Raw genomic sequence first — 20,163 nt, 5'->3', positions numbered from 1 at the left:
TGATGCTTGCTAATATCAGAGCCGTGGCCTAGCAGTTAGTGCATATACTGTGGGTGGCGAAGGGTTCAGTTCAGCTTGCCATTTTCCCATTTCCCTGGTCTTTTCCATCTTCTATCAAATGGCAAAATTGCTAAAAATAAATACATATTTAATTAAAAAATATATACTTTTTGTGAATCTGCTTATTTTGAAAGATATTCAGTGAAAATGTCAATGAAAAGTTACACTGGCAGTGAAGATAGTCTCTTTTGGGTTTGCAATTTGCATTTTTCATTTGTTTTCACTTCCTCTCATAGATGCGTCAGACTGGGACTCCGCCAGCACCACCAGTAAGGCCAGTAAGAACTTCCCAGTTCATAAGCTAGAGGAGGAACCGGTGTTTGAAAGCCCAGCAGCTTCTGCATTACCCATAACACCCCAGCAGCAGGAAGTTGACACCAAAGAACATGAAGAAGCCAGTCCAGAGAGAAACAAACCCACAACCTCAAGCACACAACCTCTACCTAGTCCACGATCTCTCAATCCAAACGGCAGCTCAAAGCCACGACCACTGCCACGACTGCGCTTGGACTCGAATCAGAGGCCAGAGAGTGAAGGTGAAACTAGAAATCTTTATGATAATGAAACATATCAACATTTCTGGTGAATTTCTGAGTAAATGGTTTATTGATACACAGAATCAGACTGGGATACAGACACCTCCAGTCCAGCCAAGACAACAAATTCACTGCCAAATGTCACTGAGCCCAACGCTGGTAAATCTCTTTAATGTAAAGATGAACATTCAGGGTTCAAAACACTGTTTTATATTGTATAGTAATGTGTCTGAATTTCTCTTCAGTTCATCAGCAGGAACCCAAAGCTGAAGATGATGAGAGTGAAAACAGTTCTGACGCAAGTGAAGATGCAGATCAGGTGGGCGTAATTCATTTAACAAACTCTATGGAAGAGTTTCTGCCAATTTTAAATAAATGAATAAATAAAACTGAAAACCTGGTTAAGCATTGCATTATTGAAAATGTCTGCAAACTATGTGCCAAAATATTTATTTTTTAAAATTATTTAATTTTCACAGTGAAAAGTACTCGCTAAAAATAAATTAAAATCTAATAATTAAATTTTATATAGCGAGTCCTTTGCAGACACTTTTCAAGAATGAAAACAAAAGCTTAATCTGGTTTTCCTTTTATCATTTTATTAATTTATTTAAAATTGGAGAACTCTCCTGTAATTGTTGCTATAATTGGAAACTACAGTGATGTGTGTTTTGTCTTCAGTGGATTTGGTCTTTAATGTCACCATGTGCTTCCTTTGTGCATTATTTTAGTTAAAAGTGGTGTTTGTGACAGTGATACAGTTTTAAATGTTGGCACGAGTCACGTGCTTGTGTCCTAAGTTTGGTCTGAAGTCCTTGTTAACCAGACTTGTTCTAGTTTTTCATTGTTAATTCTATTCTTTTGTCCAATTATGCAAATAAAGGCAAGAGAGGCGTTACAAACGTCTTCTGTAAACATAAATAAGCCCTCTAATGAACCGTTGAAGCTCCCAAACTCTCCTAGAGAGGACGAACAAGATGAGAAAACTGATGAGATTCCATGGGAGGAACGCTATGAGAAAATCTGGGTGGAGACTGAAAAAAAGGAGACCAAGTCCCAATACAAAAATGTGGCTGCTGAACTAAAAGAGAAGTTCGGAGAGCTGGAGCACAAGGAACCGGGTGACCTTTTGGAGCAGGAATGGAAGCATGCGCAACAGAAAGATGAAGAGGAAATAAAAGAGGTGGATGAGGATGATTCCAGTGAGGAAGAGGGAGAGCCAATTGTGCGGCCCACCGCCCGGGCGAGAAGTGCCATACTTTTGCCCATCCCTGAGCAGAGAGAGTCAGGTCTGGAGGACTCACAGTCTGAAAGCGTCCACCGCACGGTTAGTGTTGAGGTCAGCGATGCAGAGCTTCCCAGTGATCAACACAACCCTCAAATCATCCCAGAATACCTTTCGTATGAGGCCCAGCAGCCAGAGAACCGAGCAGATGGCACTGATGATAATGAGGGAGCTAACCGTAAAAGCAAAGAAAACTGTCAACAAGAATCTGGATTTGGTGTAGAAGAAGAACCTGAAGAACTTTACAGACCCCCATTACTTGCTGAGAATGAGCTGAAAGTCCCACCTAAAATTCTAGAAGTGCTTTCTTCTGACTCTGACGAGGTTGACGAGGGCCTGTGGAAGTCCAGACTTGAGGTAGGACCCCGGGAGGAGTCTCAGATAAACCTTTATAACAAATGAAGACTTTCAGCTTTGCCTCTGTCTTCTTTGTTCTTCATTCATGTAAACTCAAAATATGAGGTCTAAAAGCTCCGGGGAAAAGCTCCAGCTTCAAAAACAAAACCGTCTGTTCTGTCATCTTATAATACTGACCAGACGCTGACCAGCCAAATTACACAACTCTTCCCTATCTCTGGTTATGCTAATCATTAGCTCTGTTCCAAACCTAGTGAGCTGCCTACCTAGACAGCATTTTAAGGCATCATAAACATGATAATGGCTGTTTCAAATGCTGCTTTCAGAGATGCATTGTTTTACCAAAGACGGGTATTTTAAAAGCGTATTATCTGTCATTAAGTTGACACTCGATCTTTAAATATGTGATTATGGTGCAAATCGTGCGATGCATTGCATTTAGCGTGATGCATTTAACACTTAGCAAAATGCGAAGTGATGCATGCACTTAGAAAAACATTTAAATGTTGTTATTGTACATTTGTAAATATTCACATTTTATACAGAACTGAACTTGCTGCCTATATAAATCCTTCAAATCAGTCATTTGTGAGGTTTCATGATGGTTAGCTTTGTGCCTTAGAAGGCAGGAGGCTATATATTAAGCAAGGCAGCACGCTAGTTTTTGAAACGGAGCTATTGTCTTGCCAGCGTTTTTTATACTAGCATTTCAACTCATTCCAGTGTTTTCATATCATTTGCACTCTTCATGCATTTTAAGACCCCATGAAATCTATATTATTTTAGTATTATTTTTGAATGTTAAGTTAGTATTTTGAATTGGCTTTTATTTTTAGATTTTCAGTTTTCATTTTATTTTCATTTTACGTCATTCTATTATGTGCATTTTTATTAGTTTTTTATATTTATAAAAGCCACCTTATAATTTGCACCACATTCTAGCAAATCCTAATTTGTGCTTTGTTCGTGATGTTTGTAGTGCAACAATAAACGTTTTAGACAGAAGTATGCTGCTACATTGGCAAATTAGTCAATTAATGATTCAACCGTTAGTTCTATGCTAAAAGACATGGGCAACAAAGCTTGATTTCATGGGGTCCCTTGTTCCATCTTGTCCTGTATCTGTCTTAACGTTTGTAAGATGTCAGTGTGACCTGACCAGCACTTGTCTTGAATTCAGTCTGTCACTCTATTAAATATTTATCAGTTAATTTTATGCACTGGTGTCAAATGATTCACTTGAAGCCACAAATGGGCGTCAGTTCACACCTCATCTGTCGTGTGCATGTGTGCCAAGGATGGTTTCCTTCAGCTGTCTGAAGATCTCTCCTCATCTCCCTGAAGATCTGTCATACTAAGTGTTAGTGTGTGTATTTATGTATGTCTCAACTGATGAGTTTTCAACCACTGTTTTTTAACCCTCTGTGGTTGAACTCCTCCGTTGATGTTGGCTTGAAGTGTTTTAATGTTGCTTGCGCTTCTTTTTAAATAAGAAAAGAAGACACGCTGTATTGTGTGGTGTTTTCGCTGAGTTTTGTCTTGTATGTGACTGTATATGAATGTTTTGCATGATCAATTGGCTAAATCGATAAATGCATTAACATTTCCCAGAAGTGGGTTTAAATCAAGAATTGTCTTTCCTTAATATCTTCTGTTTAGGGTGGTAAGGAACAGACCGATGTTATGAGGGGAGAACACCAGCCCAGTGCTTTATGGGATTCTGGAGGATCCAGAGGACGAGCTGAACTTGACCAAGGAAAAGGGAAGAAAACTGACACCAACTCTGGGAACCCAAAACCTAAACAGGAAGGGATGGCTGACGGCAGGTCTCTGGGAAGAGAGGGTAGTGTTTCACCCAGACATCTGTCAAGAAGTCCAAGAAGGTATATATGTCACATTACTACAGTAGATGGAGTTAATGTGAAGGGAGAATTTCTTTTTTCATCCGATCACATAAGCTGTGCTTTCATCGAAAGTTGCAAGTTTAACTTATGCACAAAATGGGAATATCGCATAAAATAAAGCAGCCTTTCAGTCCCATGCGTTCAAGAAAAAAAATCGTCACTTCCTTGGAAATTGGTGGAAAATATCTGTAATAAAAATGGAAGCTGCTGCAATCGGGGGAAGCCACTCTTTTTTTGTACATCGTAAATGACCATTTGGATGCCTAGTGTTTAGGAACGCAATCGTGTGAGACACTTCTGGAAGGGAATTAATTAAACTAAATCATTCTTTGGCTCAGGCATTCCAGAATGACCAAACAAACATCTGAGATGCTGTGATGCGATTGGTCCGCTGGTTAGTCCAGATATCCAATCATGTCCTCTGAGTTTTTAGTTGCGTATCGAGGGATTTATTAGTTAAATGTGGTTCCATTGTGGTTTGTGTCTTCTTATCGGTTAAAAAAAAGTGCCTTAGTTGAGCACAAACATATTTTTATGCACATTTTTAGAATTTATGCGCTTTTTGGTGTTTCCATCCAGTGTTTTTTTTTTTTTAATGCGATATCCCAAAATTTGCATAAAAATAGTTGGATGGAGACATAGCTATTGAAGAACTATGCTTCTATTTTATTTTATTTTGGAATTCCTTATATCCCATGTGCTTAAACAGAGCTTCAATCATTACGGGAAAAACAATTACTGAGGACACTTTCAGCTTTCAGCAAACAGCCTGATAGATTTTTTTATTCTATTTTTAATGAATATGCATGCAATCAAAAATAAAGTCTGTAGCCATGGTGTACAACTATTGTGTTATATTTTTAATTTGTCCGTCTGTTATGTTTCATTCTAATGAAAACACAGCAGAAATAGCCATCAGGTTTTTGCTGACGCTCTGATTTTGCTTCTGGTATCATCTATTTCTTTTCTGGGTGTTTCCCAGGTGGAGGCTGTGAAGTTGACATTTGTTTATTTTAGTTAAATCTTTCATTTCAACTTCATGTTGAGATCTGTGTACCTCCAGTACTGACAGGGCACCACCACATGGTGAGGAAGATGAAAAGGAGGAGGAAAAGAAAACTGTAGGTAGCCAAGCGAGAAATCTCTGTGTAGCTCCCCCGCTGCAGGGAAAACCCTCCCGGCCTGCAACCCGCCATAACGGAGACCTCGAGTCTGTCTTTGATGATAGTACTTTAAGTGAGCTGTCGGAGGAGGACAGGAGGTATACATGCAGTATTTACATGCTTTTTAATGCAGCTTCATTATAAAATATTGATTTTTATATGTTGCAGTGTTGCAGCAGCAACATTAGAAGTATAACTTGGCCTGTACAGAATCTGTGCCCATAGAATTCTAGCAAATATGAAAAATATTTTGAATAATTTGATAAGTCTTTTAGCTAATGATAAAAAGTGTAAATCATTCAACAAAATTCCACAACTTTTCCCAACAATCAGTGTAGAAAACAAATGAAAAGAGTGCAGATTCCATTTAGGCCTTGTTATAACATTTACATTTTTTTAAGCAAATACTGCATTATATCTTCATTTTAGAGCACCACACCTGCTCTCCGGTGGACTGTTGTTGTCTGATTAAAGATAAACTTGTCTAAAATCATGTTTTCTCTTCCTTACCCCTCTGTTCTGACAGGTCTCCGTCTTCAAGGCGTAAGAAAGAGCAGGTGAATTTCTTTCTTGATAAGGTAACCCCTGTAGTGTTTGTTTATTACAGTGGTTACCAAATGCACCTTTGAGAATAAGAAGGAAAATATTTGTCAGCATGAATTTGCAATAGTTTTTCATTCCCTATTGTGACATATATCTTAATGAAACGACTTCTGGGAGAAAAACAAATGTAGGGCGGGACTTGATTTTGTTAATGGGGGAATAGATTGGATGGTTGTGGTTTGCTGTTGGTCGATCTGATGTGAGTGACAGGTTGCCCTGTATTCGTGCCAGTAAACGGCATCAAAGAAGAGATGTTGTTGCAAGAAGTAAGGGGATTTTGATGAAAGATTACAAGGGCACAGGAATTAAAAGAATTATGTGCACCGATAAATCATTTATAATAAATACTGCAATTTTCCAATAATTTTTTTTTAAATTTGGTGTTATGGTGACTTTAACACAGGATACTCATTGTTTTATTGACTTTTATTGTCTCCTATGCAGAGCACTGGAGAGCTGGAGATGGCGGATGATTTTGAAGATCTCACCCAGTCTTCTGACACAGCCACTGAAGAGCTGGAGACTCCAGTATCTGGATACCGCAACGCATCTCTGCTCTTCAAACAGCTCGACTCAAGCTTTATGGGTGAGTCGCTCTGATCCAATCAGCTGGTAATAAACTAGAAGGTTACCTATAATCAGGTATCCACCAAATTAAGATGTTTGCTTAAGTTCCCTGTGTCTTATGTCCACCCTGCAGACTCAGTGAGCGTAGTGAAACTACAAAACATGTTTCATGAGTATGAGCGCACAATCCAGAGGGAGAGAGACAGGCACAGTCGTCTGGCGGATAAAACCTCTCAGCTGGAGCAAGAACGCAACGAGCTCAAGATCCTGCTGGATGAGATCAGAGGCAGCAAGTCCAGCCTAGAACATCTCAGACTGGAGCTGGAAACGGACATGAACAATCTCAAGTGAGCTCAACTCAATGCATGTGGAAGGAGGTCAGATGCTCACCAGGGTTTGGAACAGTGCCTTTGACTCTCTCTCTCTTTTTTCTCTCTCTCTCTCTCTCTCTCTCTCTCTCTCTCTCTCTCTCTCTCTCTCTCTCTCTCTCTCTCTCTCTCTCTCTCTCTCTCTCTCTTCTCTCTCTCTTTCTCTCTCTCTCTCTCTCTCTCTCTCTCTCTCTCTCTCTCTCCTCATGAAAGGTTCCTTTTGAGACAGGAACAGGAAAAGCATCAAAGCGCTCTCATGCTGTATAATAAAACCCGTGAGCAGCTACAGAGGAAAGAGGAGCAGCAGCGGGCCGAGGCCGAGGAGCGCCACAAAGCCGAGCTGAAAGTCCGGAGTCTGGAACTGGAGATCAGAGCCCTGAAGAACAGCATCAAACAGGTTAACAGCAGACTTAGATTTTACAGGCCCCTGCTGGTAAAGCCAGTGCATAACAATTTGTATGTGTGTGTGTTTGTATGTTTAGCTTGAGGAGGATAGAGACGAGTCTCAGCGTCTCCTCTCTCATGAGCGCAGTGCTCGCGCCCTACACGAGGAGTTGCTCAACAACCACCTGCGTAAGCAGCAGGACATCGAGGAGGAGAACCTCCGAAACCTCAACAAGAGCAATGAGGTACCGCTCTCACCTCAGATATTACCAGGCAGCTTTATGTGTGTTTGCCAGGGAATATTTAGAAATGTCAGTAAATCAGTCAGTAAATTCATTGCAAATAACAAATGCATGTAGTCACATATGCAGTGATGGTAATATCTTTACAGCCACATGTGCGTAGTGACGTCATAGCTTAACAAACAAATATGCAGTGACATCATATAGTCATACACTGACATATGTTTACAATCACATGTGCAGTGGCATCATATCTTTACAGTCAAATATGCAGTGATGTCATAGCTCTGCAGCTTATATCACATCCCATTTAAGAAACCATAAAGAATATGAGCATAACTGAGAACAAATTACCAAAATCAGTGGTCATGTCTTTATGATCATATATGCAGTGACATCATAGCTTTACAGTCAAATAAGCAGTGACATCATAGCTTTGCAGGTTTTAGCCCATCCCATCTAAGAAACCATGATGAATATGAAAATAATTGAGAGCAAATTACCAATGTAGGCCTACCTAAATCTGAAACTGCTCATATTTAAATATTTAAATTACAATTCCCCTCTTCCCTGATTTAATCAAATATGTTAATATGAGTTAAGTTACCACATAAACTTAATTTTTAAAACAAGCAGTGAACTTACAGCATTCAGCAGATCTTCTCTATAACCCAAATGCTCTAATCCTGTTTTCTGACACGTGATTGGTCAGATTTTCAGGCTTTGTCCTAATGACCTGCACTTAGGCATTAACTTACCGTGTTATAGAGCCGATCACTCTAGTGCAATCAAGCCACGTACTGTTTTAAGGATTCGTTTTAATACAATGCTAAAATGTGTTTGTCGCATGCTAATTACTGATGTTCTCAGGCCATGTCCCAGCTAACAGAGGCATCGGACCGTGAGCGAGAGTTGATGCAACAGAACCGAGCCCTTCAGGATGAGCTGAACAGCTCTCGGGCCGAGCTGGACCGCTCGCAGTGTCACAGCCGGCAAGAAGAGTCACGACTGGCGGAGGAGAGAGACGCTCTACGCGAGAGACTGGAGGACACACGCAGGGACATGAAACTGAGCGAGGAGGCCTTGGCCCAGACCGTGTTCCAGTACAACGGGCAGCTCGGCGCGCTGAAGGCCGAATGCTCAGTGATCACAGCTAAACTGGAGCACGAGAGGCAGGTGAGGCAGCAACTGGAGGCCGAGGCGGAGGCGAGCAGGGCACGACTGCAGGCGGCGCTACAGGAGGCCGAGAGATGTCAGGCGTCCCGCACGGATGCAGAGCGCACACTCCAGCGAGACCGCGAGGAGCATCAGCGTACGCAGGAAAAACACATCTTTGAGTCCAGCACCCAGCGGGACACCATCCAGTCCCTCTCCCAGAAACTCAGCAAGGCCGAGGCGCGTGCCAACAGCCTGGAGAACGAGTGTCACCGCAACTCTCTGACCATCGCGGAGAAGGCCGTGCTGTTGGAGACTCTGGCCCGGGAGAAAGACCAGGCCCAGGCCAAACTCAAAGAACTGGAGGCCACGGTACTGAGCGAACGGGAGCTGGCAAGCCGTGCCGGGGCCAAACTGGAAGCATTGCAGGAGCGTCTGGCCCAGGCTCAGAGCGAGGGCGCGCTGCTACGACAGCAGCTGGAGGAGGCACTCAACAAAGGCTCGGCGAAGGACAAAGCTGTTACAGATGTGCATCAAAACTTTGCCGAAATGCTGAACCAGTTACGTGCGGATGGAGAGGAGAGAGTCCAACTGGTGGAGGAGAGAAGCAAAGAGCTGGCGAGGACGAATGGCGAGCTGAGAGAGCAGAGCTACAAACTAGAGCAGGAGAAAGCTGAGAGAGAGGTAGAGACACAGAGAATGGCTTCTTTTTTAAATAAGCCAATTAATGCATACTATTTCAGTTTGCATATTCATTTCCTTTATGAAGAGTGACAGAAACACTACTGTTAAAAAACATTGAAATGAAATCCAACTTTATTTTTTAGATATTCATTGGTATGAATGAAACTGATTTGGCATAGTTTAATTTACAATAGTAAAATAATTTTACACATGACTAAATGACTAAAATATACGTATACTAAATCATTAATAATATAATATAATATATACACCATTCAAAAGTTATTTGAAGTATTCAAAATAAATACTTCTATTCAGCAAGGACACATTCAATTGAAATGATAGGAACAACTTTTATAATGTTATAAAAGATTTCTATTTCAAATAAATGCTGTTCAGTTCTTTTGAACTTTCTATTCACCAAAGAGTCCTTGAAAAAAATGCATCAGTTTCCTTAAAAATAATTAAGCAGCAAAACTGCTTAGTATTAAAATATGAGAATGATTTCTGAAGGATCATGTGACACTGAAAACTGGAGTAATTATGCTAAAAATTAGCTTTGCTTAAAAATTGCATTTTAAAATATATTCAAAAAGTTTCACAATATTTCAGAATATTGCATGTAGTCAAATATCAAATAAATGCAGACTTTGTGAGCAGAAGAAGATACTACTGACCCTAAACTTTTGAACAGTAGTGTGCTGTATATAAAAGACAAAGATAACAATAATAAAAAAGAAACACGTCTTTTTCTACATTTTAGATAGACAGAGAAAATAAAATGACCAGAATAGCTCTGCAGTGCGACACATGAATGGACACTTGAAATTTAGACAGCAACTTCTCAACATGGTACACACATCCGGTGTAGACCCAGTGTGATATAATGTAAAAGGAAGATGATCCAATGAGAGAATGAAGCTATGTTGTGTGTTTGCAGACCTCTCTTCGACAGCTGCAGCAGGAACTGGCCGACAGTCTGAAGAAGCTGTCCATGTGTGAGGCCTCTCTGGAGGTCAACACTCGGTACCGCAACGACCTCGAGGAAGAGAAGGCGCGCACACTCAAGGACATGGACCGATTGAAGGCCAAGGTACCCATTACTTCCTGAAAACATGTATGTAACTGGAGTCTCAGGAACAATACATGTTCATTCATTATTTTCTGCATGCATATTCATTAATTAAATAAGTGAAGTCGCTATAGACAAATATAGGTTCTTATGTAGGCGGCCATTCATACGAATTTTGTTTGATTCGTTTGCTCTTATACTCTCTGTTGAATTCCAGCTGCAGGAGTCTGAAGAAGTGTACGTCCAAGCCGAGAGACGCATCAGCCACCTGAAGAGCTCTCTGGACGATAAGGAGCGAGAAGCCTGCAGTACCGCTCAGAAACTAGAGGAGGCGCTATCTACTTCTACAGGCAAAGAGCAAACCATTCGACAGCTGGAGGAGGCGGTGCAGAGGTGCAGTTAATCAGGGTCTGCAAAGAACACTGTCTGAATCCGAAATCGCCCTCGTTCACTATTCCCTACGTTAGTCCACTGATACTGTTCACTTGAAGGAGTGAATGAAAACGAGTGAGCGAAGTCAGACAGTCGTTGAGCATACATCGGCTGTACTCTCGTTATTGCGGTGCAGTGTGGGAAAGAATGAGTGCACTCAATAAAGTCCACTATGGTTTCGGACACCACTACAAATGGCTGTGCCCTCAAATAGTGCCCTATTTGACCTGCAATAAATGTGATATTTATATATGAGGGTGCACGATTTCGGACTCAGTCTGTCACTTTATTTGGAACTTCAACATAATACATGATTTAAGTTTAATAATGTTGATTTAATTTAAATAATGTTACTCGTGGAAGTGACGTCAGGGATCACAATCAAACAGTTTATTAAAAAAACAATTATTGTGTATATATATATATATATATATTTATAATAAATAATATATAAAAATGGAAGAATAGTACCATTATAATAGAGGTAGGAATATACATTAATGTATTTATATTTAAGTATTTCAGTTGTGTTATTTATTGTATGCTATTAAGTTATTGTATATAAAATTAAAATAAATATTATATTAATAAATATATATATATATATATATATATATATATATATATATATAGTAATGTATTGCATAATATTGAAATTAATATAATGAAAATAATATAACCGTGTGTGTGTGTATATATATATATATATATATTTATATATACATTAAAAATGTGCATACTATTAAGTTATTAAATATTAATATTATATAAGAATATTTATAATCGTATTTACATAATTCAGTAATGTAATTTATTGCATAATTTAAAGTTATTGTATATTAATATTATATGAAATTTATTTAAATATTATATGATCTAACTGATCATTAAAGGGTGAAAATAGTTGCTGAGATTATGACATCTCTACAGGTTAGAGATCGAGAACGCCAGACTGGAGGCCACGACCAAACAGCAGAGCAGCCGCATTGAAGCGCTGCAGAAGGGCGTTCAGGAGGGGGCTGTGGTGAGTTCGCTCAAATATCGCTCCGTTAGTGGTCAGGGGTCGAGCCGGACCTCTAGTTTGTAAAGCACAAGTGTCCTGACTCAACTGATGACGGTAGATTTAGACATTAATCCCGTCAGAACCTCGTTTCACCCTCTTAAGTCATCTGAGCTTCACATTTGACTTTAGATGAACCCTGGTCAGTGCATGAATGAGGCGACTGTACATGTGAGTCAGTCGGAGAGGAGATTTCATGTAAACTGATGGTATAGTCACTGTTTTCACAGCTATCAGGCTCATCACCTGGAGAAGGGGTTGGTATCATCAAACTTCTAGCTGTGATTCTAGCAATTCCCTTTATTGATTGTTTTTCTTTACTGTGCATTACAGCTCTTCTAATCTAGACCTAAAATCTTACTGTGATTACACTTGTAACAAATGTCTGTATACTTTATTGCTTTTCTCTAGTCGGGTTGATAGCTGGGTATTTTTTCTCTGTTTTGGTGGTGGTCTTTTTGCAGATTTGATTCGACTTTCATTTGATTGTTAACTCCCTTTCTGCCTTTTCTATTTCTGGTTTCTGGGATCTAAAGTGCTTAGATTAAGAATAGATCTAGATCTGCATGAAGTAGTTAACTAATAGGTAAGATCCTGTTGCGTATTGACCTCTGTGATGTTCTCAGGTCAGGAATCGTTTGGAAGATCTCGTCACAAACCTGCAGAGCAGTAAGATGACGCTAGAAGAACAACTCAACCGAGAGGTACACTTCATAGCAAACATGTGTCACACTGATCTTGATGAACAAAGCAAAGCTATAGGAAGATACTATAAAAACTGTTTGTTTAATTGTGGTCCTCCTCTCCAGGTGCAGAAGCAGAGTATGCTATCCCATAATGCCCAGGACTCACAAACTCTGTGGGAGGAGGAGCTAAAGGGCCGCTCACGACTGGGACTCCGCCTCTCTGAGCTGGAGAGAGAGAAAGGAGAGCTGACCAATCAGGTCCATCCAAATAATAATAATGTCCATCCAAAATTGGTTACTTGACACCTGATAGTTTTTATTAAAATAAGTCTGCATGTTTATATAATAATAATGTTTAGTGGCTCAATCAAAAAAGCTCAGTTAGCGCATGGAAATGGATGATTTACATGTAACATGCCCTTAAATGTTTGTTTTAGTTTGGAATGTATATAAGATTTTTAATCAGTAATATTTTTTTTATTAAGCAAAGATGCATTCAATTTGATTAAAAGTGACAGTAAACACATTTCTAATGTTAAAAAATATTTAAAATAAATGCTATTTATCAAAAAAATCCTGAAAGTAAATATGAAGCAGCACAGCTGTTTTCTACATTGATAATAATCAAAAATGCTTGTGGAGCAGCAAATCAGAATGATTTCTGAAGGATTTGATCAGCTTTGATCACAGGAATAAATTACATTTTAACATGTATTCAAATAGAAAACAGTTATTTACATTTTTTAATAATATTTCACAATATTTCTGTTTTTACTCTTTTTTTTATCAAATAAATGCAGCCTTGGTGAGCAGAAGAAACTTTCAAAAGTATTTAAAAAAAATCTTACTGACCCCAAACTTTTGAAAAGTAGTGTATAAATATGGAAAATCTTGTTTGAAATAGTATTAGATTATTTCATGTCACACGCTAAAAAGCTTTGAAATGTCATGTTGACAACACAATTATGTTATTAAGATTTTAAGGACCAGACACTCTCAGTCTAACACTCTGTGTGTTTCAGATGGAGCTCGAGAAGAAAAAGGCCAAGAAACTAGCCGAGCATAAGAAATCTGTGGACACCCGTTTGGAGCAGGAGATGAAGAGAAACACAGACCTTCAGAAAGAAATGTACAGGTGACCCTTTAACCTTTAACCCCGCCCGCTGCAGCTCTGCACCTGTAGACGTGTTTGAGTTCATAGAGAAGCCGGCTACGCGGATCCTCCTGCTTGCAAATGTGTGAGATAAAAGCTTTTTACATGCGAGGACACATCTTATATTTGTTTAATTGTTTTTTGTGCTATAGTGCTGTAGAATGACAAATTTGCTACGTAAAACTAAAAATAAATAAATAATTAAGCAAACAATTTAAATAATTTATGTTGACTTAAATATATATTTTATTATTATTTATATATTATTTATACGGCTAGGCTGACATCTCAAGCTTTTATTGACTTCAATACATGCTGAATAGTGTTATTTTAGTATTATTTATGTAGTATTTATTCATATTTTGTATCTTCTTATATTTATTAATGATTAGGTTTTATTAAAATTTTAGTTTGTTTTAATAATTTTATGTGCTTTTGTTCTTTTTATCAGTTTTTGTTAAAAGATTATAAAGTAAAATATTTCATTATTTTAGTTTTAATAATTTGTTTTTCAACTTTTTATTTCAGTTACTTCCCAAGAAAGCATTTCTAATAAATAAATATAACTTATTCATCTAATATACAGTATATATCTTTTTTTATTTCTAACTCTGTTTTTAAATGAATGAAAAAAAAAAAAATTGATCGAGAATGTCTGGATATTCATCGTATCTTACTGTATGTGTCAGGTTGAAGACTCTGTTGAAGACGGCTAAGAAACAGCTGCGTGATCAGGGCCCTGCACAGCTGGACTCTCCTCTGGCCAGCTTCAGAGGAGACATGAGCCACCGACTGGAGGCAGAGAGCGCCTCCACTAGAATGAAGACTAGGGTACAGTCTCAGCTTCTGGCTTTTACAGCCTTATTTGTTATTTTAAAGGTGCATTGTGTAATATTTAGGAGGATGCAATTAGGGCTGGGCGGTATATCGAGTTTGTACGATATATCGATATATTTTTTTGAAACGATATGGAATGAGGCAATACCGTTTATATCGATACAGTAGTTTGATACGAGCACATCTGAAAAATGTGGAAGATGCAGTGTGAGCTGCCGCAGTGAAAGTACATAGTACAATTTGTCCTAAACATGACACAAGCTTATATTAAGGGCTTCAAAATAACTGGTAAGATATAGTTAACAAGTTTAAAGCAGCTTGCCCTGTCAGATGCTTACTGACAGATACTGTTGCTGACTGACAGATAAATACTTGCGCTGTTTAATGCGTTTGAGATGTGTTGCTTTCCTCAGTGCTTAACTTACATTTCACAGGTATATTCTCCATCTGTAAATGTTAGAAAGTCAAACAAATATGTCCATTTCACTGTCAGGAGAGGACGAGCTTCTGCAATTGAATCTCCGCTAATATTCAAGCTTCCGTGAATGAGCGACGCCGCGCGCATGCGCGCCAAACAGACGGAGCACAATAGAATAGTAGCGCAATAATTCTGACTAAAATATACATATTGCTAAAATATTTGTTGTTGGAAACAATAAATATGCCATATGGGGAATTTTAAACCTACAAGTATATTTTTATGAAAGTGACCATTATAACGGGGTAATCAAACGCAGGCTAATAGTTTAAGTTCTTTTGTTTTTATTTTCATTTTTAGTTTAGCCTTTAGTCAATTTAAAAACAAAAGCATTATTTTTGTTAGAATGTAATGTGATTTTAACCACCTTTTTGCACATAATATATTGCATAGCCTACATTACATTCACTATATTTGTTTCCATATCCTCCAATATCAACATTGTTTGTAGGATATCATTGGGCAGGATGAAAATGGCATGTTTTTTTAAATAAATACAGATTTTCTTTATCCAAATGGAAAAATGTAGAAAGTACCGAGATATATATCGTATATCGCCATTTAACCCAAAAATACCGAGATATGATTTTTTGGCCATATCGCCCAGCCCTAGATGCAATATCATATACATAACTATGTTCTCAGTGCTGTATAAAGACCTTACATAATGAACCGTTATGTTTTTATTACCTTAGAATGAGCCATTTCTATTTACATACACCACGGCTCCCCTTACATTTAACGGACGGTCCCCTAAACGGACAAACGCGTTTCGTCACTATGTTGTTCTTTGTGAAAAGAAGCTAGCTAAAGTCAGCCAATGAAACACTGAGACAATGATGAACAGGTAACAATAATATACGCAATAACATGAATAATTTAGTAAACCTAATTTCTTAATTTATCTTTGTAAAGAAACCTCATTGCTTAACTGGCTTCTCTCTGCTGTCTCAGTCGACGACATCACTTCCTGTCGCCACCATAACTTCTGTTGGGTGCAATTCACAACCTCACCACTAGATGCTGCTAAAGATTACACACCGCACCTTTAAGACTGCAAAAGTATGCAGACTTCATCGAGTCTCTTATTTCCTCCTTTACGTGCCCTTGTCTGCCTCCAGATGGACGAGCTCCAGTCTCAGTTCGAGCGAGAGGCGTCGCGTTGCTCCCGGCTGGAGGAGGTGAACCGACAGCTGAAGGAGAAGCTGGCGTCTGTGAAGGGCCTGAGCCGGAGCCACGAGCAGACGGAGCGCAGCAAGAGGCAGCTGGAGGAGGAGGTGGCCGGTCTGCGCAGGCAGCTGGAGGCCGGAGTGATGAACCAGAGCCAGGCTGAGCAGTACCGCAGGGAGACCGAGGAGAGAGCCCGACACGAGATCCGACACAAACTAGAGGAGGTCAACCTCTTCCTGCAGGTACACTACGGAAATCAGAGACTCAGGATCTTTTACTAGCCCTATAAATATTTTCAATTATAGAATAGGCAGCTCTTTGTCTTTATTGAGCTGATTTATTTATTTCTGTGCCATTACATGTATTTTGTTATGATAATGTGCACCATAATGCATTTCTTTCAATTTGTATGCAAGGTCCAAAGTTTTGGTTTAATTTAGTTTTATTTTAAGTTTATTTAATTTTATTTTGTATTGTCTTGAAAATAAAAATATTTTATTTAAAAAAATGCCTTAATATAAAAAGTTTTAGACTATATTTTTCAATTTTCAGATACAGATGGAATTTGATTTAGTTTATTATAAGTTTTATTATTTATTATATTATTTCGTGTTTTTATTATTAATTATTTTATAAAGTTAATTATAATAATTTTCTTTATAATTGCATGCAGAATTTTATTATTTACTATTTAATTATTTTAAATATTTCTGGACTATAAAATATTATATACTTTTAAAGATAATTCAAGTTTTCTGCACTGTTTGTGTGTTTGACTCGTCAGACGCAGGCGGCGTCTCAGGAAGCTCTGGAGCAGATGAAGGCTGTGAACGAGGCCAGTCAGCGCGCTCAGATGGAGCAGCGCATCAAGGATCTGGAGGGAGAACTCAGCCGCACACGCAGCGTTCAGCAGGACAGTCTGGTTCAGAGAGACTCCAGTCGCACCGAGCTGGAACGCTACAAACAGCTGTACAGCGAAGAGCTGCGCCTGCGCAAGAGTCTGGCCTCCAAACTGGAGAGGTGAGAGGCATGATGGGAGTCTGTCCTGCCATTTATAAGCGTTTGCCTTCATTAAAATCGCAGCTCAATCACATTGTGAGATTCAAAGATTTCATTTAGTTGCATTAACCACATATAAAAAAAGTGTAATGGCTGTTAATTATTTCAAAGCATATCAAGCAACAAAAAAATGTACCTTATAAAACTAAAAATAATAAATAAACAGTAAAATACAAATAAATAAATACTTAAACATCTAAACAAACAAATGCATAAATAAATATGAATTATTTCAAAGCATATCAAGGGAGGTGCAGAATATGTTTTACTAAGTAGTACTAAAAATAATAAATGCATATATATATATATGTCTGCTAAATGAATAAATGTAAATGTAAATATATATACTGTATATATCAAAGCATATCAATATCAAGGGAAGAGCAGAAAATTATGAAAAATTTAACTGAAGCTAAAAATAAATACGAATAAATTAATAAAATAATAAATACATTTTTAAAAATAGTAAAATATAAAAGAACAAAATAATAAATTTTATTTCAAAGCATATCAAGGGAGGCGCAGTAAATCATCATACATTTACCAAGTAAAAACTAAAACTAAAAACAAATAAATCAGTAAAATAAAAGCAGTAAAAAAATAAATAATCATGAATGACCCCATTTTATTTTTTATAAGCCCTAGTAAATATTTTTAATTATAGAATAGGCAGCTCTGTGTCTTTATTCAGTTGATTTATTTATTTCTGTGTTTTTATTATGTTCCATTAAATGTCTTTTTGTTGTGATCGTGTGCAGGTCGAATGAGCGGCTAGCGGAGGCCAACACTAAACTCCTGAGCGAGAGGCAGCGCAGTAAATCTCTGCTCACCAGCAGCTTCGTGAACGGCAGTCTGGGAGGCCCCGCTCTCGACGTGGCGTCTCTGGGCTCTGTGGGGGCGTATGGGGCCTCTCTGGGACCCCTGAACAGGAGTCTGGGCCTGGGGACCCCTCTGCTGGGTACGGTAGGAGAATCCCAGAGCAACCGCGTCGAGGCCTACCTGGCAAAGGTGAGCGCTTCATCAAGTCATTTCACTCTCCTTTAAGCCGAGTGCACACTGTGCGATTTATAATAGTACTTGTCAGACTGTACGAACATGATCCTCGCTGTAAGCCATGTCACACTGTAAGATCTCTGGGGCCGGTTTCACAAAGATAGACTTTGACTATGGCTTAGATATAGTAGATAGTCAGACTTCAGATAGACATCTAAATCAGACCCTTGCACAAAGCACTTAACACACTGACTATCTTAAGTAGGACCTACACTGCAATGCATTCTGGGTAAAATAAGACACTTTTCAAAACAAAACTCCACTTTCCCAGCATTCGAGTCAGGCTCTGACCAGGGGTTGAGTTACCCTTTAATCAGCTGTTGGGGAACATGTCAAACTAACGATCAAAGACTTCAGATTTTAGTTTAGGATCAGAGAAATCATTTTTAGGATTTGCAAAATTAGTCTCAGACGGCAAAATCGCACACAGTGTGCTCCCGGCTTTAGACGTGAGCAGTTCTTCAAATCCTACACGTCACTGCTTCCACATTCAACACTAACCATGATCTAATACTTACTGTTAGCTTTAGAAGAGCCACCGTTTCAGAAATCATTAGATGGTGGTGATTCTAAAACTAACGAACAATGATATGTTTTCTCCTTCCACTATCTTTCTCTTCTTAACCGTACCGAATAACCCCCTCGCCTGTTTCTCCTGCTGTCTGGACTCATGACCTCTTGTGTCTCTGATATCTTCAGCTTCTAGCTCAAAAGTCTGTTTCTCACCTGTCCTCTCTGCAGCCTGATACCTGAGCAGGTGTGTAGCTGTGTGCAGATCTCTGACTATCAGAACACACACACACACCACACACACACACCTGCTTTTTTTGGGAGAAAATAACACTGTTCAGAATTAAATACTGTACAAGTGCACTGCATACAGGATAATATACATTGTACTATTTTTTCGCAGTATGCAACTTTGAAAATATTGTTGTATGCAACATTGTTTTCAAATGATTTTATTTTACATTTTAATTCTTATTTTGTGTAAAAATATTGCAACTTTTGACGGTTGGATCAGATGATATTAGTTTCGGTTCTTTTACCGCACTGGAAATGGAAGGTAAAGTCAAGAGCGTTGCATTGTGGGATACAGTATTCTGTGCAGTGTGCTCTGTTGTATACTGCACAATTCAATAAATGTAGGTCATCCTGGAACTTAATGGGTACAAAAAATTGACATACAATATTCATACTGAATATACGTAATATTTAAATTAGATCTAATGTTTATGGTTTGTAACACGTTCTGCTATTCTCAGGTCTGTATTAGTCAAAATTTGAACCCCTTTATTTGATGCTCATTTCTTTTACTAATATCCACGTGAATGATTCAGCTTATTCTTTATTTAATATTCTACTAATCAAATTCATAATAATTATATCACTAGCAGGGGTTATATTACGGCCTTGTTTGCTCAAACAAAAAAATCATCATATTAGAATGATTTCTGAAGGATCATGTGACACTGGAGTAACGATGCTGAAAATTCAGCTTTGATCACAGGAATAAATTACATTTTATCATATATTCACTTAGAAATATTATTACAATTTAAAATAAGTGTTTTCTGTTTTTATTGTATTTTTCATCAAATAAATTCAGGCTTAAAGCCCCAAACTTTTGATTAATTAATTAGTCTTATACTAGCATTTGGATTAGACGAATTAGACTATTCCGGTTACTAACGCTACGTTTTATTGTTAGCGCGGGTGAGCGCTAGTTTTAGGACATGCGTGTTTGATGAGATGAAGTTAGAAGTGTAATCTTCTTGTCTTGTTACAGATGCAGACGGAGCTGGAGAAGAATATATCGAAGGAGCTGGACTACGGTGAGTCATTAATACAACAA

General features: G+C 38.4%; 1 protein-coding gene across 1 annotated transcript in view; it reads left to right on the top strand.

The window, feature by feature from the left end:
• ankrd26 (ankyrin repeat domain containing 26) overlaps nt 1–20,163 on the top strand; it is a 33,970-nt gene that overhangs the window by 12,072 nt on the left and 1,735 nt on the right. Inside the window, exons 19-41 of the mRNA XM_081355667.1 lie at nt 297–596; nt 678–755; nt 842–915; nt 1,480–2,238; nt 3,898–4,121; nt 5,206–5,403; nt 5,832–5,883; nt 6,353–6,494; nt 6,609–6,822; nt 7,057–7,240; nt 7,326–7,472; nt 8,340–9,308; nt 10,249–10,401; nt 10,598–10,773; nt 11,743–11,836; nt 12,499–12,576; nt 12,682–12,816; nt 13,581–13,693; nt 14,401–14,542; nt 16,148–16,438; nt 16,981–17,216; nt 18,014–18,263; nt 20,098–20,143. Coding sequence (XP_081211793.1) covers nt 297–596; nt 678–755; nt 842–915; nt 1,480–2,238; nt 3,898–4,121; nt 5,206–5,403; nt 5,832–5,883; nt 6,353–6,494; nt 6,609–6,822; nt 7,057–7,240; nt 7,326–7,472; nt 8,340–9,308; nt 10,249–10,401; nt 10,598–10,773; nt 11,743–11,836; nt 12,499–12,576; nt 12,682–12,816; nt 13,581–13,693; nt 14,401–14,542; nt 16,148–16,438; nt 16,981–17,216; nt 18,014–18,263; nt 20,098–20,143 — 5,055 coding nt within the window. The remainder of the gene's footprint in view (nt 1–296; nt 597–677; nt 756–841; nt 916–1,479; nt 2,239–3,897; nt 4,122–5,205; nt 5,404–5,831; nt 5,884–6,352; nt 6,495–6,608; nt 6,823–7,056; nt 7,241–7,325; nt 7,473–8,339; nt 9,309–10,248; nt 10,402–10,597; nt 10,774–11,742; nt 11,837–12,498; nt 12,577–12,681; nt 12,817–13,580; nt 13,694–14,400; nt 14,543–16,147; nt 16,439–16,980; nt 17,217–18,013; nt 18,264–20,097; nt 20,144–20,163) is intronic.

Source organism: Scardinius erythrophthalmus, assembly GCF_964197995.2.
Source record: "Scardinius erythrophthalmus genome assembly, chromosome: 24".
Taxonomy (NCBI): domain Eukaryota; kingdom Metazoa; phylum Chordata; class Actinopteri; order Cypriniformes; family Leuciscidae; genus Scardinius; species Scardinius erythrophthalmus.
Note: the sequence above shows the minus strand (reverse complement) of the source record. Positions and strands in the feature narration are given on the sequence as shown.